Source organism: Sphaerodactylus townsendi, linkage group LG06 (genome assembly GCF_021028975.2).
Source record: "Sphaerodactylus townsendi isolate TG3544 linkage group LG06, MPM_Stown_v2.3, whole genome shotgun sequence".
Lineage (NCBI taxonomy): Eukaryota > Metazoa > Chordata > Lepidosauria > Squamata > Sphaerodactylidae > Sphaerodactylus > Sphaerodactylus townsendi.
Window position 1 is genome coordinate 17,682,417 of NC_059430.1, and position 18,444 is coordinate 17,700,860.

An 18,444-nucleotide genomic window follows, 5' to 3' on the forward strand; every position below is an offset into this window, starting at 1 on the left:
ATGGTGTAGTATAGGAATCCCCAACCTTTTTGTGCCTGTAGGCAACTTTGGAATTCTGAGGCCACATGGTGGGTGCCAGCACAAAATGGCTGTCGCAGGAGGCAAAATCAACCACAAAATGGCTGCCACAGGAGGCAAAATCACACACAGAGAGGAAAGGGTAGATGAATGTTTGAGGTTTCTTGTGACATGTCATGGCCTCCAAATGGGAATGCATGCCCAGAAGGCCAGGGATATAATGCCATACTGTTCACCCTCCAAAGCAGTCATTTTGGCCAGGAGAACAAATACCCGCCATATGGAGATCAGTTGTGATTTTGACATAACTCCAGTCTCCAGCTGGTATTTAACAATCCCAACCCATTTTGCACCATTGCCTATAAGTGCTAGTGTATTCCTAAATATTCCAACATAACTGTGGGGATAGGGCGGGATATAAATCCAATTAAATAAATAAATAAATTCAGTTGACTAAAGAGCCTCATCCCATCATCACAATGGATCTCCTATATATCCAATACAACCAAATTCTATCAACATAATATTTACAATGAAGTAAAGGAATGCAAGCAGTTGTTTGTCTGCAATTACACTTATCCCCAACATAGGTAACCATGTTTCTATATACATTTCAAATCATAACACCATGGTTTGAGGAAAAAATAGCTGATGTAGAAAACGTGTTCTCGAGCTGATCTGCCACAAGGTAAGGTTTGGCCTCGAACGTTCTTTCTAGTGGCCCAAATACCTGTGTACAAAAAGGATGTCTCGTTTACATCAACTAAAATTCAGCATCTTCAGTGCTGTTTATCCCAATTTTTATCCTCGCAAGAGATCAGCCGGAGAACATGTAACCTCTATCTGTGGGTTCTGTGGGGCAGAACTTGGAATGAGTTTGCAACAACAAACTTTAAAAACAAAATGGTTTACTTTCTTAACATATAACATCAACATTTAACATCACGCTTCAAGGTCCTGTTCAGGTTGCATTTTCAAGTCCTTATATTTACAGTCTACTGATACTGCCAAGTCCAATTCTTCTTTGCAAGTGGGTTGGCTCCTGAAGAATCCAAGGGCTTGATGAACAGGATTCAACATGATGAAGGTTTCCAGGAGAACTCTCACCCATTACAAACACAAAAAACCCTGAAACAGTAAACTCCAACATTTACAACATAGCAAAAATAAACAACTACCTTCCCACTAGTTCCCAACAACATTGCAGTTACCTTAACAAGGTGTTAAGGGCTTATACAAATCAAGGTCCGAGTCTGGTAGCCTTGTCTCCTCCAAACTACATGAGCTCTGCAGCCTCCTCCTGCTTTGGGTCTCCACCCCTTTCTGGGTCAACCCATTCTGAGCATGGGGGTTACAAACACATTTTCTATATCAGTCATTTCATTCTTGAACAATGGTGTTACGACTGGAATGTATACAGAGATATTGTTTCCTCTGTTCTGGTTGGGGATAAGTGTAATTGATGACAAACAACCTTTTCCATTCATTTAGTTCATTGTTGAATATTATGTTGATAGAATTAGTATTAGATGTTGGAGATCCGTTATGAGGCTGGAATGAAACTCTTTAGTAAACTGAATTTATGATGTATTATAAGTTGTGTTGGAATATTTAGGAGTACATTAGCACTTATAGCCCATGGTGCTTATTATCTTCAGGTGTACCTCCCCCAAGTTTTTTTGATAATGGTTAATCCAGGTGGAATTTGACAACCCTTAGTTCATTTCAAAGTCCCCCACTCGCCATGCAGACCTGCACACAGCGGTTTGTCCCTTCACCTTTCTGATGTCCAGAGCACATTGCAATCTGTAGTTTCGTCCCTACCTTGCTTTTGACGGTCTTCTTCAAAAGAAACGAGTGGGCTTCTTTCTTTCCCCAGAATGCAATGCTGCCATTCACAAGAAGTGCATCGATAAAGTAATTGCTAAGTGTACCGGATCGGCGATCAACAGCAGAGAAACCATAGTAGGTATCTGAATGCCGCCGCACCTCAGGCATCATCGAAAGCAGCCGATAAATGTGCTATCCAGCAAAAGTCGCAACACATATTTTCCCATAAAAGGCTTTTTAAAAACTCAATTCAGTTTTTTACTCCTACTTTAAAATCCAAAGCATACACAAAAACAAAAGTTGACCAAATTATAGAGTATTTATTTCATAGAGACTTCCAGTTTCTTTTGCAACAAATATTAATTCTTAAACCCTAAACTTTCAGCGCTTGGCCATTAAACATCAACATAAAATTAAATCTTTGATATCATAATTGGTTTTTTTAAAGAAACTCACTTGGTTTTAGCAACAGACGTGTGCCTTCAAGCATCTCCCTTTCTTGCAGTTCCACAAGGAGAGGTTCAAAATCGATATGCCCCACCGCTTTAAAGTCTACAACTACAAAAGTCCGACCTTCTGCGACCACTGTGGCACACTGCTCTGGGGCCTCGCGAGGCAGGGCTTGAAATGTGATGGTGAGTTGAGCGGATGTTTGAAACTTTAGGGGCTGCAGAATGAAGATCCACACACTTTACCCTCTGAAGCCGTCATTTCCTCCAGGGTAAGTGATCTCTGTCATTTGGAGATCAGTTGTATTGCTGGGAGATCCTCAAATCCTACCCTGCACAGATGAAAATAATGTCCAGGCCAAAAAGGACATGATCCACTAAAACTGGGCATGACGAATTGGCACAGCAGGATAAATGTGAACAGTGTCCAAAAGCCTGTAAGGTAGAACAATGACTTTCTTTGCAGGGCGTTAACCATCCTAAATCCCTGTTGAGTCCAAGGCTGATAGTGTCAAATCTGCAAATGCTTTCCCATTCATCACTTTCTCACTGGAATCTCATTTGGAAACTCTTTGCGCTGAAGTATTGCTGCAATGACCAATGAAGGCTAGATGGATAGCAGAAAAATACATGAGCCAGTGACCCTTTTTAAAGCATTCTAAAGGGCCAAAACAACATGATGAGTTGGTCCAGGTTCAATGTGTCGTATCCCGGATGGAGCGCTACCACTTTTGCGCTCGGCGGACGCTTGAGCCACATCAGACCCTGAAAAAGCTTTCCCACATCCCCATTTTCCTTGCTTTTATGTTCCTGTTTCTATGGGAGAGGGGCCTGTTTCACAATGTGTTTTGCTCCCTCTAGTGGTTGGTTTGATATCACGCAGGTTTAAGTCCAATGCATCTTCCTGCAGATTCAAACTGCAGGTTTTTATGCTGGACTTAAACCTAAGTTATATTAAATTGACCACTAGAGGGAGCAAAAAGCGGGCAGGCGGCCTCCCCCCCAAAGAATCAGGAACATAGAAGCAAGGAAAGTCCACAGACCTGTAAAACAGCAGGCCCCACAGCTATTATGCTGCAAGTGAAGAAAGTTAGGTTTGGGAAACATTAAATAAATGAACACACAGAGAGAAATATGGTGACATTTGGTCAAGAGAGGCTCACATAGCAAAGCACAGGAAAAATGTGTATCAAGTGGCATCTATGTATTCTAACTTAGTGTTTTTTTCACAGCCTGTGCCATGAACGTCCACCACAAGTGCCAAAGCAAAGTGGCAAATCTATGTGGCATCAATCAGAAGCTCATGGCTGAAGCCCTGGCATTGATCGAGAGCACTCAGCAGGTGGGTAAGCGATGCAATTATTCAGTTGCTTGGCAGAGGGCAGAGAGGCCTGGGGTATATGATCTGATCTCGGAATGGCTATGGCAGATGGGTTTGCTGGAGAATTGCCACTTGGGAAACTTCTGCAGTGCTTCCAGAAGAAAAAAACGACTCACATGAATGTGCAGGAAATTATGCATGAGAAACGACAGATTTGGAGACAGAGAGAGAACCAAACTAGAGGTTACCCAGGAGATCGAGGATTAGAATCTCTTATGGTTTTTTTTTTAAAGCAGCCTTGGAAAGCTCAGTTCAAAGCAAGACCATGCCACTGAGAGATTAACACACACACACGCTGGTGAGTTTACCAATCTCAGTTGCATTCCACTGGAGAGGGGTAGCTTTTTGCAGGAGAGATTTTTGGCTCTTTATATGAACCTTCCTGCATTCTCATTAACCTCAGTTCTAAATTCATAAGAACATAAGAAGAACATAAGAACAAGCCAGCTGGATCAGACCCATCTAGTCCAGCTCTCTGCTACTCGCAGTGGCCCACCAGGTGCCATTGGGAGCTCACATGCAGGATGTGAAAGCAATGGCCTTCTGCGGCTGTTGCTCCCGAGCACCTGGTCTGCTAAGGAACTGGCAATCTCAGATCAAAGAGGATCAAGATTGGTAGCCATAAATCGACTTCTCCTCCATAAATCTGTCCAAGCCCCTTTTAAAGCTATCCAGGTTAGTGGCCATCCCCACCTCCTGTGGCAGCATATTCCAAACACCAATCACACGTTGCGTGAAGAAGTGTTTCCTTTTATTAGTCCTAATTCTTCCCGCCAGCATTTTCAATGTATGCCCCCTGGTTCTAGTAATTCCTGTTTCTTTGGGAGGGAGGGGTCTGTTCCACATGTGTTTTGCTCCCTCTAGTGGTCGATTCAATATCATACACGTTTATGTCTGGCGTATCTCCCTGCAGAATTAAACAGCAGGTTTTTGTGTCCAACATAAAGCTGTGTGATATCGAATTGACCACTAGAGGGAGCAAAACACATGCAGAACAGAGAAAACTTCCCCAAGAAACAAGAACTTACAAGTGAGGAAAATGACAGTGAGGAAAAGCCCTATATTTAAATAAAGTAAATAGTACAGATATGACATGAATTGCCTTTTCCCTTTCATCCAAAGAAAACTAAAGCCTTAAATTCTGCATCCGAAAAGTCTCACTGATCGGGACAGTGACCCCTTCCGCACATGCAGAATCATGCATTTTCAATCCACTTTCAATGCACTTTGAAGATGGATTTTACTGTGCGGAATAGCAAAATCCACTTTCAGACAATTCTGAAAGTGGATTAAATGTGCATTATTCTGTGTGTGCGGAAGGGGCCAGTAAGGAGCACATAACACTCTATTATCTGGAAGCGATCCCTTCTTTGAAAGGTAGAGAGTTCGAAATGGAGTTTTCTTTTGAGGATTGTGCATTGCAGACTAGGCTAATATGGGTGGGAAGTTTGAGGATCAGTATAAGGTTCCCAAGCTCCAGGCGGGGCCGAGAGATCTCCCAGAATTATAGCTGACCTCCAGACCACAGAGGTCAGTTCCCCTGGAGACAATAGGTGCTTTGGAAGGTGGGCTCTATGGTGTTATACCCCATTGAGCTGTCTCCCCTCCCCATTCACCACCCCCAAATCTACAGGAATCTCCAATCTTGAGTTGGCAACCCTACATAACTCCGCCCAGCAGCAATGACATTTTTGCTATTTTCCAACGATTGCTGCTTACCCATCACCTTCCACAATTCAGGTTGTGTTCTCTCCCAGCAGTGGCGTAGGAGGTTAAGAGCTCGTGTATCTAATCTGGAGGAACCGGGTTTGATTCCCAGCTCTGCCGCTTGAGTTGTGAAGGTTTATCTGGGGAATTCAGATTAGCCTCTACACTCCCACACACGCCAGCTGGGTGACCTTGGGCTAGTCACAGCTTCCCGGAGCTCTCTGAGCCTCACTCACCTTACAAGATGTTTGTGGGGGGGGGAGGGCAAGGAGATTGTAAGCCCCTTTGAGTCTCCTGCAGGAGAGAAAGGGGGGATATAAATCCAAACTCTTCTTCTTCTTCCCTAGTCAGATTCACAGCGGTAAGCTTGTTTCTTTTTGTTTGCCCCTCTTTCCACAATTGCTAGACTGGTTCTTGCTGCAGTCTGGCGGAAGGATATGTCCTGCATTCCAGTATTAGGGGCTTGAAACTTGTTATTTTGCAAAAGTAAAGAAGAGAAAATATGACATTCTCAGGATGGGGAGTTCTGCCTGCAGAATCTATATTTGTATGATGTTTACAAACCTGTGATGTGAGTGTGTCTTCTCTATTTTTCTCCCTCATTGTCTCTTACACACACATGTATATGCACATACTGCGAACCAGGCTCGAAGTCTGCGTGATCCGGAGCAGATTATGCGAGAAGGACCTCTGGAGATTGTCTCCCCTGATAGAAACACATCTTCCACCCCTTCCACCCCAGGCCCCCCAGGCGGGAAAAAAGGTATTGTGTCTTATCTTTCAAACACCCCTTATATGAGTAGCTTCCTGCACTCAGGGACCTCCCCTTACCACTCCAACATATATTGTTCCCTGACTTTAACTATTTCCCTTCCAGACTATCAGATTTAAGCCAATTACAGTGGTGGGATCCAAAAATTTCAGTAACAGGTTCCGATGGTGGTGGGATTCAAACTGTGGCGTAGCGCCAATGGAGCTGGGCGGGGCACGACGGGGGCATGGCCGGGCATTCCGGGGGTGGGGCATTCCTGGGGGGGGCTGTGGCAAGGACGCAGCTGCTGCGCCAGTCCTTGGGCGGGAAACGAATGCACGCAGTCGCAGGCTGCCACGCACGCCGGTGCACCTCCTGCTAGACTGCTTCAAGTTCTGCATGCTACTGCTGAGGAGCGGAGGGGGGGCGCAACTAAGGCACAAATCACGTGGCAAAATCACCAATTAGTAACCCCCTCTCGGCACACACAAATAATTAGTAACCTACTCTTGGGAACCTGTGAGAACCTGCTGGATCCCACCTCTGCCCGATTACCCACCAGTGCAAAGGTGTAAAATGGGACAGGAAGTGCATATGGACAATGCACTTCCCGTTTGCGGTGCACCGAGAGAGGAGGCGTATCAAGGCAAGATTTCATGTCCTGACACTCTTCCTCTTGTCTCGCGCATGCTTCTTGCTCTTCCCAGAGAAAGCAAGAGCACTTCTGGCGCAACTTTTCAGGCCAGAGTGGGGCACGCTCGGAGAATGCCGGCAGTGGGTAATCGGCCTCTCAGTACAATCCTAAACAGAGATGCAGCCTTCTAAATCCACTGAAAGGTTATAAGGACTGCAGTGTAATTGTATATCTGAGCTACAGGCTTAAATTGGTTTACTATGATTCCATCTCCTTTTCCATCAGAGACCCCTGGAGAAAATTAAGATGTTAGAGAGTTCTCAGCTACTTTTCCACTGTGAGAGGCAGTATGGCATAGTGGCTCAAATGCTAGTTGGCTCATAGTGGCTCAAATGCTAGGAGCAGCAGTGGCGTAGGAGGTTATGAGCTCATGTATCTAATCTGGAGGAACCGGGTTTGATTCCCAGCTCTGCTGCCTGAGCTGTGGAGGCTTATCTGGGGAATTCAGATTAGCTTGGGCACTCCCACACACGCCAGCTGGGTGACCTTGGGCTAGTCACAGCTTCTCAGAGCTCTCCCAGCCCCACCCACCTCACAGGGTGTTTGTTGTGAGGGGGGAAGGGCAAGGAGATTGTAAGCCCCTCTGAGTCTCCTGCAGGAGAGAAAGGGGGGGATATAAATCCAAACTCCATACTCTTCTTCTTCTAGTGTAGGGTCTGGGAGGTTTGAATCCCCACTACCCTGGATGTTGAGGAATGGGTGGAAATTGGTGGTTGGTGCCCCCCAGAAACTGAGCCACCACAGAAGCTAGTGCCCTCTAGTGGTGAGTTGGAGGCAGCAGGGTAACATTACCAAATGGGAAACTACTTCTAATGTACCTGGAGACTATTTTTATATGTTCTGGGATGCATTGCAGAGCCTCAAGGTATCTCCTGGGAATCTCCAGTAGAAGACATAACAAGCCCTGATTCCCCAATGGTGCCGGAACCTGGGACGGATCTCCGACCTGACCTGCCAAAATTAACCATAGATGATTTTGTCTTGCACAAAATGTTGGGGAAAGGAAGTTTCGGCAAGGTATGTTGGGAAAGGAAAAGCAGGAGGCAAATTTTACAGAACATGGACCTTTCGGATATGCTTAACCAAGAGGCTGGTTCCACCACATGCTTTCTGTTCCAAAAGACACATTTTAGCAAAATATATAAACAGGAATGCTCTTGAACTTGTCATGCAACGTGCCAGATATAAATGCTTCTTGCTTTGATATTTATCTTGCCCAAAATTATATACGAAGTAAATGCTAACAGTACCTTCTCGGGTATGTTTACAAACCTGTAGGCCTCCCCTTTATATGCTGGTTTTTATACTGTTATCCAAAAATGCAGACACTTTTTAAAAAGCCCTGTATACATTTAATGCAAAATGCATAGCTATATCGATACGTAAGAGACTGGTTGAATCTGGCATCCTTCTGGCCATGTCTGTTTTCTAAGCAAAAGCTATCAGGAAAAGCTATGCAGTGGACTTCGATGCACTTTATGGTTGCTAAGCTACTGTTAAGACATTTGAAAGAAGCAGAGGATGAGGATTCTTAACACTCCCATCCAGAGAGGCCTGGCAGGCAGGGATGGTGCTGATCCAGCGCCGCCCTGGCCCATCCAAAGAGTTTCCCTGTGGCACAAGAAGCCCTCCAAAAGTTCCCCTTTTCAAATGGGCCATTTTCTCCAGAGAAACCAATCTCTGGTCATTTCCCCACTTACCTGCCGCTGCTCGCTACTTTCCCCAAGTAGTGCGGGGTCCCTCGGCACTCCCCACTACACGGGCGGCGACAACGCAGTCGCCCCGACACTTCCGCTCTCGCGCCCCCTCAGCGCACGTCATTCCTGGCTCTCCTCAAAACGGCACCTTTTGATGACCCCACGCAGAGCGCGGGGTCGTGGGGAAGTCCAGGAGCACACCAGAAATGACGCGCGCTGGGAGTAGCGCGCAGCAAAGGGTGGTCGAGGTAAGTGGGAAAACGACCTCTGTCCCCTGGAGATTAGTTGTAATAGCGGGAGATCTCCCACCGTCACCTGGAGGCTATGTTACACAGAAGTGCGGAGGTTGGGCAACTATAATCAGCGAAATAAGCAAAATTGCACAATATATGGCTTGCAGTCAAACAGAACAGATGACAGATCACCTTTAACAGCATAGTACAGAGATTTAAAATAAAATACAAAAAAATTAAAATACAAAGCAAAATTAAGGTTGTTTGTGACCAGGCATAAAAACCTGGCCGTTTGCTCTAGAGAATCGCTGGATTTGTCGTTTAACTGATAAACTGTCTTCTGCTGGTCTGTCCAGCACTCTAAGCCCATCAGTAAGGTTGAGAAACACTTTGTTCTGGCCCAGTTATGAAGGGGGCAATAATGCAGAACACGGTGTACAGTTTCTGCAGTTTTCAGCGTGCAAATGCAAAAACGCTCACTGTGAGGTGTTTTGGAGCCTCATCCATCCCTCATTGCATCTGGCCAAAGTGATGGCACATCAGCGCTTCGGATCAGAAAGAGCAAACAAATATCTGGCCACACCTGGGTGGCCGTATGGATGCCAAGGGAGAGGGGCGAGCAGAACTTTTTTGTATGAGCCATCGATTCCTGGTGTTCTAATTCAAAAAGTCTAGATTTTATAGTGGAGACCATCTCGTTGGGAGGGAGCGTGGCTATTACAACGGAAGGCAGGCCCAAGGCATGGAGCTTCACTTCTATGTGGGCCCACCATTCAGTAGCATGCAGAAAAGTGAGAGCTTTTATTGTCCCAGTTGCTCACCTAGTACCAAATTCTGTAACTTTGCTGGGCATGCTGGGATCGTGGACTGCCCGTGTGGCATGGGCTCTGTGGAAACAGTATCTCATATGCTGTTGAATTGTCCCTTTTATGAGATAGATAGGAAGAAGCACATAATCCCCTTCCTGCATGGAAGTGAAGGCCTTACGGATAACCAGGAGGTTATCTATCTTTTAAATAGCCACTGCTATGAGTTGTTGGAAGCCGTGGCTAAATGTTTTAATGGTGTTATTTTAGTGGGGTGCTGTGTGGTTTCCGGGCTGTGTGGCCGTGTTCTAGCAGCATTCTCTAGTGTTATTTTAACTCATCTGGAGTTGTAACTAAAGGCTGTTGTTACTTTGTGATGTTGATGTTGAACTATTTATATGCCATTAAAGGTATTCGAATCAAATTGAATCGTGGGCTTGCATGCCACACTGCCAGTCACTAAATAGAACCCCCTTTCTGGTGCAGGTCTTCCTTGCTGAGCTGAAATCCACCAGCCAGTTTTTCGCCTTGAAAGCTCTGAAGAAGGAAGTGGTACTCATGGACGATGATGTCGAATGTACCATGGTGGAAAAGCGAGTCCTCTCACTTGCATGGGATCACCCTTTCCTCACTCATGTCTTTTGCACATTCCAAACCAAGGTAAGGGTGGAGAAACCCTTGTTCTGTCTGTTACCCAAATTGGAGGGGTCTGTTTCCATTTGGATGGGGGAATTTGCTAGGGGCAGACCTGTGAATGCAAGAGGCATGGGCTTGCAAGATCTTCTACCAAAGTTTTCGGGGGTCTTTCTACCTAGGGAAACCACAGGAAATTAGAATTAAGAGTTTTAACAATTTTATTGAAAAAGTAAAATAATAAATGTACACAGGCAAGTGGCAAACACATATACTAGGGTTGGAGATTCGGATGGTCCGAATCTGGATTTTGAACGAATTGCATTGATTCGGACGGATTCGGACGAGCAGGGTCCGAATCTGAGCTGTTCGAATGTCATTTTGGAGACAAGGAAAAAGGCTGGCCCACGTGGACACACCAGCCCCAGTGTAGCTGTTACAGCACAAACAGGGATGTTGTGAAGGTGGGTGAGTGGGGGGAAGAGCTGTGAACTTTAAAATTCTTAGAGGAAAGATGGATTAAAAACATGCCATTTATTCATTCTGAGGAGAGTTTTATATTGTGGAAGTTTGTAAAAACTTTTTAGTAGCCTGTGGCAATTTTGTGTCAAGCTCTTTAGGTGCCTATTGAAGAGAGATGTGGAATATCATTTCTCATACTTCTGCATCCACAGGTGGTGGAATATCTTTGGATTTGGGTAGTCGGTTGCACAGCACTGGAATATCAGGTGCTAAAATAACACTTTGGTGCGCAAAGATGCTGTGCATCTTTGTAAGCAATGAGATTTGCTCATAGGTGAAGGAAAAGGGAGAAATTCGGAGATGACAAAGAGTGTTGGGATCAAGGATGAATGTTTCAAAGAGTATGCAAAACTGTATCTATTTAACCTTGGACTCCTTGAGGGTACTGACAATGCCTCATTTTCCTATCTCTAAAATGGGGTTTTTTTTACCACAGAGCAAAATCCATCAGCTGAGAACAGAATAGCTTAGGCATTTCCTGATCATGTGGTTTTGAATGCCCTTCAATTAAAATAATATTATGGTATGTCATTGTTTGCCAGGAAAACCTCTTTTTTGTAATGGAATATCTCAACGGGGGAGATCTGATGTTTCATATTCAAACCTGCCATAAGTTCGACATGGGCAGAGCGAGGTAAGATGGCCATCTGATTCACTGAAAATTCTTGAGAGATTACACGACGGTAATGTTTTTCATTTGGTACTGTCCTCGCTGGGAAAGTGCCACCTTAAAATGGTGGGGTAGTAATCCTCAGATTGAAAGCTAACATTGTCTCCCTGATATGAGAAGAGCACCTCTACATTTCCCCCCTTCCTGAGCTGCACTGGATACCTGCCCTCAGCATCTGCTCCTTATCTTTTCTTTTTTCAAGTTGTTTTGGTCTATGGCTCATGGTTCTGGTCTTGATGCAAGTGAGTTCATAATTCTGGCTATCCTTCTTCCTGTCACATGACTTCCTGTCACCTGATTGCAGTTCTCCTGGCAAATGGCAGGGGAGGAAGGAGCGGGGGCAACTTACCATCAGAAAACTATCACTAGGAACCCATCGGCATCACTTCCAGTGCACATCAAAAGTGACAACCTCATGTTTCCAATGACATGGGGATTCTCTGGTATTTGGGCAAAAACTCTATGGCAGGAGCTGTTTTTACCATAGAGTTTTTGCTCAAATATCAGAATGTCCCTACATCGCCAATGATGTGATGATGTCACTTCCAGTCAGAGCTGAATGTGACATCAATACACTGTCAGCAACAGAGGTCTTGACTTGGCGGATTTTTGCCAAATAGCAGTTCATACCTATGAAGACAAACAATGAGTAAAATCTAAACTCTGGCTTTTTCAGGTTCTACGCTGCTGAAATTATTTGTGGCTTGCAATTCCTTCATTCCAAAGGAATCATATACAGGTAGGATTGTATTGTATTTTGTTGGAGAGGACGTGAGCAGTTTCATTAACGTAAATACTGATGCAGGGTGCGCTTAGTCCATTTCAACTGTAGGGGGAGCTTTAATGTATGCTTTCTACTGTTAAGGGCCTGTTGGATTTTTTCCTGCCTCTTGTGTTTCTTCTAGACATGCAACCCAAACCTTTTTCTGCTGTTGGTTAATGCTTTTTGCAAACTTTGTTGTTATAATAAAGTTTATAGATTTTCAGTCTCCTTTAATCAACACAGAGTAACTATATTCAGGAAAAACAAATAAAGGAACAGAAGGGCTAACCTAGTCTTTCATAGCAGATCTCTGGCCACTCTACCTAGTTTACCTAAAGGGAAAGGTAGTCCTCTGTGCAAGCACAGGGTCATTACTGACTCATGGAGTGATGCCATATAATGACATTTACTAGCCAGGTTATGTTCCCCAGATGTCTATACTTTACCCCCCGCAATCTGAGTACTCATTTTACCAACCTTGGAAAGATGAAAGGCTGAGTCAACGTTGAGCCAGCTACCTGAAACTGACTTCTGTTAGGATCGAACTCAGGTTGTGAGTAGAGCTTGGACTGTAGTACAACAGCTTACCCCTCTGCACCACAGGGCTCTCACCCGGCTTACCTAACCATGGGTAAAAACATGGACTGGAACTGCCCCAGGTTCTTGTACCCTGGAACTAATATAAAACATGAAACCGACTGCTAAACATTACGAAGTACTTAAGGAATATGAAGATTATATGACCCATTGTGTTATGAAGAGCAGGCCTTGGGTTGTAAGATCTATAGATAAGAACATAAGAACGAGCCTGCTGGATCAGACCAGAGTCCATCTAGTCCAGCACTCTGCTACTCGCAGTGGCCCACCAGGTTCCTTTGGGAGCTCACGTGCAGGATGTGAAAGCAATGGCCTTCTGCTGCTGCTGCTCCTGAGCACCTGGTCTGCTAAGGCATTTGCAATCTGAGATCAAGGAAGATCAAGATTGGTAGCCATAGATCGACTTCTCCTCCATAAATCTGTCCAAGCCCTTTTTAAAGCTATTCAGGTTAGATGACAGACATCCGTTTCCCTGAAGAAAATGGCTGCTTTGAAGGGAGAACACTGTGGTATTATATCCTCCTGAGGACTCCACCCTTTGCAAGCCCCACTTTCCCCAGATTCCACCTCTAAAATCTCCAGGAATGCACCGGTCCAGGGTTGGCAATCCTAAAAAGAGAAGAGTTTGGATTTATACCTCACTTTTCTCTCCTGTAAGGAAACTCAAGCTGGCTTTCCCTTCCTCTCCCCACAACAGACACTTCGTGACGTAGGTGGGGCTCTGAAAGTTCTAAGAGAACCGTGACCAGCCCAAGGTCACCCAGCAGGAATATAGGAGTGGGGAAACACATCTGGTCCACCGGCTAAGACTCCACTGCTCATATGGAGGTGTAGGGAATCAAAGCCAGTTCTCCGGATTAGAGTCCACCTGATCTTAACAACTACACCCCCACGCTACACCTCTCACTAACCTTATATCTTGAGCGCATTTTCAGAGAAAACACCCCACCCGTTTTTATCTTGCAGAGACCTGAAGCTTGACAATGTTCTTTTAGACAAGGAAGGCCACATCAAGATTGCTGACTTTGGGATGTGTAAGGAAAACATGTTTGGCAACGACAAGACAAGCACTTTCTGTGGAACCCCCGACTATATCGCACCTGAGGTGAGTAGGCGGTGCAACCCTATTGCTCCTAATGACTATCAGCAGCTGCTGGCCACGACCAAAAAATGGAACCTCCTGTCTGCAGGCACTGTACCTTTGAATATGATGCTAGGAGAAAAGAACAGCAGACTTCTCTTCCTTTATGCCTTGCTGCGGATGTTCACACGGCCATCTGTCAAGAATGTTATAGCTTTGGATTTCCTATATTGCTAAGGTTGCCTAGTTCCTCCAGTGGGGTGGGGAGGGAAGGGAAGGGGTGCCAGATTCAGGTTGGGGAACTCCTGGAGATTTGGGGATGAAACTTGGTGAGGACAGGGAACTCGGTGGAGCACAATAGAGTCCACCTTCCAAAGCATCTATTTTCTCCAGGAGGACAGATCTGTTTAGTCAAGGTGAGCTGTAATTCTCGGGGGTCCCCAGGTCCCACCTAGAGGCAGCTTCCCTTTGTATTGGCAAAAAGGAAAATAGCCACCTTATCTGAACTGCTAATAATATGAATACCCTGTGAAGTGTCAGGTGCTTTAATGATTCCAAAAGTGCTCTATGTGAAAGTGCAAAATGCAATAAATGAACAATAAATCCAGAGATCCCTTCAAGTAGGTTTCACTTATGGCCATTCGTGCTATCCAATAGAAAGCATAGGGCGTTTCCCCACTCACCACGATCCCCCCTATGCCACGCGCTGCTCTCAGCGCACGGCATCCCTGGCGTGCGCCCTGACGTCCCCACGACCCCGTTTTCTCCAGCGCCAGGGATGCCGCATGCTGAGGGGGCGCAACAGCGGCAGCGTCGGGGCAGCTGCGCTGTCGCTGCCCCTGTTGTGGGGAGTGCCGGGGGACCCCGCACTACTTGAGGAGAGTAGCACGGGGCTTAAGGTAAGTGGGGAAAGGCCCATAGATATAGCTGTTTCAATAGTATGGCCATACAGACACGGTCACCTCCATTGGGACATCATAATGATCTCTGTAAGCTGATGGTCACTAAATGCAAAGGACAAGCCTTACGACAATTTCTAATTGCAAAACCTCTCATTGATAATGATGATGTCCCAATAGAGGTGTCCATAGAGCTGGGGAAATGAATCCAGTTCACCAGATAAGACTCGGCCACTCATGTGGAGGAGTGGGGAATCAAACCTGGTTCTCCAGATAAGAGGCCACCACTCTGAGCCACTACACCGCACTGGCTCTCAAATATCAAATATTGGTAGGTTCCCAATAGGCTTGGTCAATGCCCTAGAAGTTTGGTAAAATTCGGATTTGGATTTATTCGGGCACAAAATTATCTGCATGCCCGAATAAGACAAATAACATATTCAGATATACCTGAATATTCGGGTATGGCCGAAAAATTTGGGTCTGATTTTGTGGGAATATTTTTGGTGTTTTTTATGTTTCGGCCTGCAGGGGGTGCATTTTTAAAGCTAGTGGCACCAGAATTTCAGGGTATAATTTGGAGACTGTCCTGATGATATCACCCAAGTTTGGTGATGTTTGGTCCATGGGGGGCCAAAGTTATGGACCCCCAAAGGGTGTACCCCATCCCCCATTGTTTCCAATGAGGGCTAACAGGAGATGGGGCTACCCCTTTGAGGGTCCATAACGTTGTCCCCTCCTGAACCAAACTTCGCCAAACTTGAGTGGTATCATCAGGACAGTCTCCAGATGATACTCTGAAACTTTGGTTCCACTGGCTTTAAAAATGCACCCCCTACATGCCAAAATGTGAAAAAGCACCAAAAAATACCCAAAAGAGCCCAAACACCTTGCATTCAGATTCGTTCATATTCAGGCAGGACTTATTTGGCCGATTTTCACCTGAATTCGCCCAGATTCAGGCCAAATCTAGTATTTGTTGCCCCCAAATCTCCAAACCTAGTTCCTACTTGGGAGGCTCTAAATCAAATATCTTCATATGATGAAAACAATTGTTTCTGTATGCTTTCTGAAGACCAAAAGTCTCCTGAACTCTTCTGAAAAACATACTGTCCAAAAGAGATGAAGGGCAGGACTAACTCTTTGCTTTGGGGAAAATATGTTTTAGGAAAGGAGGGCACCAAAAACATGTTGGCGGATTTCTGGAAGAGATATTACTAGGTGCTCAGTGTAAAGCAACTTCATATCTTCAAGTGTTCCCTGTGTTCAATTTCCAATTCCCTTCAATGACAGATTCTCCTGGGGCAGAAATACAACATGTCTGTTGACTGGTGGTCCTTTGGCGTCCTCGTATATGAAATGTTGATTGGCCAGTCTCCATTCCACGGCCAGGACGAAGAGGAACTCTTTCAGTCAATCCGCATGGATAGCCCCTTCTATCCTCGCTGGATTGACACAAATGCAAGAGACCTTTTAGTGAAGGTGAGAAGGGAGAGATCCCTTTTTAGTTAAATACTTCTCGTTTTGTGGGGCGAGGGAGCTGTACATATTGGAAGTTCATTTCCCTTTGCAAACAGAATTACCTTTTACCAGAGCAGTAGGACTTTAATTAGTTCACATTTTATTTGCAGTATTTCAATTATTTTTATTCATTTACAATGTTTGCCAATCTCATTCTGTGCCCCAGGGCATATGGAAATTCATTAAGCGCTGTCATTTTAGAAAATCAGAGCAATAGCACAGTATCAAACACAGGCAGCGAGTTTATTAAATAACCAGCAGTCGTTCAAGATCTCTAGAGAAAGTCATCTTCTCAATAAAAAAATTGTGAATTAAAAAGCATTTCGATTTGCTCTTGAAATATACCCAATAACCAGTCAATATACCGTCAGCTGCAACTACCTGTGGGGATGCAAAAATGTACCCCCCTCACAAAAGTAGTAGCAAACATCATTGGTTCTGCACGTTTGCGCAGGAATGAAAGGGAGAGCGTGGAGAAGAGGGGTGGGACGAGTAGACAGAGAAGGAAGCAAGCAGATTGGGGATGGAGGTGGACGTCCTCTATTGCCACCCTGCATGCTGCTGTTGCCATGATAGGGGTGTGTTTTCAAATCTCTGCCTGGATTTAGACCTTGATTCAAAGCTGGTGGTCCACAGGTGTCTGGGTACAGTTGTTTCCCAAGCTGAACCTGTCGAGCTACTAATTGGCTGTCCCTTTGAAGTGATCTGACCGGTGATCCCCCCATTGAAGAAGAAGAAGAAGAAGAAGAAGAAGAAGAAGAAGAAGAAGAAGAAGAAGAAGAAGAAGAAGAAGGAGGAGGAGGAGGAGGAGGAGGAGGAAGAGGAGGAAGAGGAGGAGGAGGAGGAGGAGGGAAGAAGGAAGAAGGAAGAAGGAAGAAGAAGGAGGAGGAGGAGGAAGAAGAAAGAAAGAAGAAGGAATAAGGAATAAGAAGAAGAAGAAGAAGAAGAAGAAGAAGAAGAAGAAGAAGAAGAACAACAACAACAACAACAACAACAACAACAACAACATAAGAACAAGCCAGCTGGATCAGACCAGAGTCCATCTAGTCCAGCTCTCTGCTACTCGCAGTGGCCTACCAGGTGCCATTGAGAGCTCACATGCAGGATGTGAAAGCAATGCCCTTCTGCGGCTGTTGCTCCCGAGCACCTGGACTGTTAAGGCATTTGCAATCTCAGATCAAAGAGGATCAAGATTGGTAGCCATAAACCGACTTCTCCTCCATAAATCTGTCCAAGCTCCTTTTAAAGCTATCCAGGTAGTTTTTATATCCAGGTAGATTTATATCCCCCCTTTGTCTCCTGCAGGAGACTCAAAGGCCCTTCCCCCCTCACAACAAACACCCTGTGAGGTGGGTGGGGCTGAGAGAGCTCCGAGAAGCTGTGACTAGCCCAAGGTCACCCAGCTGGCATGTGTGGGAGTGTACAGGCTAATCTGAATTCCCCAGATAAACTGTGGAGCTCAGGCGGCAGAGCTGGGAATCAAACCCTGTTCTTCCAGATTACATACACGAGCTCTTAACCTCCTACGCCACTGGTGCTCCTAGTCAGGACAGGGCATACCTTAAGTTGAGGCAGCTGCTGAGGTTAAAGGCTTTTCTCAGGGCCTGCTGCCATCAGCGCCGCATGCCCACTCATTGGCTAGTTGCACACATTGCCTGGTGCCCCTGGAGAAAGGTCTGCAGGCAGCCATGAGCAGAGTAGGGAAGGACACACAAGTGGTTGGGATGCATACAGGTGATTAGTGAAAAGGAGGGCATGAAGGCCTAATGGTGGGCAGTAGGGCTGTGTTTTCAGATATGAAAAAGGGGGGCAATTCGAATGGAGCCAAAAATACATTTTTCGGAAAAGCTGAAAATTTTCCACTTTTTTAGCTCTAGCCAAAGGGCTTTTTACACCATTTAAAAATGTTTAAAGAGATGTCAAATTCACTGGCATTCAATTCTGGGTGGTGGGTTTGGCAGCTCTTTGAAATGTAAAGAACATGGCTCCATTATAATCTATGAGGAATCTTTACGGGGCTCTCGGGAGTGGGGTTTTTTAAAAGGTAGAGGCATAAAATTTGCAGTGTAGCTGCTGGTGATGTTTCTTACACGAGCCCTCAAGTTTGATAAAGATCAAGTCAAGAGGTCCAGTTTTATGGGCCTCCAACGGGGCGCCCCTATCCACCCTCCATTGTTCCCAATTGAGGAAAA

General features: G+C 45.3%; 1 protein-coding gene across 1 annotated transcript in view; it reads left to right on the forward strand.

The window, feature by feature from the left end:
- PRKCQ (protein kinase C theta) overlaps positions 1-18,444 on the forward strand; it is a 43,206-nt gene that overhangs the window by 17,075 nt on the left and 7,687 nt on the right. Inside the window, exons 6-15 of the mRNA XM_048502241.1 lie at positions 1,898-1,983; positions 2,354-2,483; positions 3,530-3,639; positions 6,031-6,148; positions 7,687-7,847; positions 10,053-10,226; positions 11,264-11,355; positions 12,068-12,130; positions 13,718-13,856; positions 16,025-16,213. Coding sequence (XP_048358198.1) covers positions 1,898-1,983; positions 2,354-2,483; positions 3,530-3,639; positions 6,031-6,148; positions 7,687-7,847; positions 10,053-10,226; positions 11,264-11,355; positions 12,068-12,130; positions 13,718-13,856; positions 16,025-16,213 — 1,262 coding nt within the window. The remainder of the gene's footprint in view (positions 1-1,897; positions 1,984-2,353; positions 2,484-3,529; positions 3,640-6,030; positions 6,149-7,686; positions 7,848-10,052; positions 10,227-11,263; positions 11,356-12,067; positions 12,131-13,717; positions 13,857-16,024; positions 16,214-18,444) is intronic.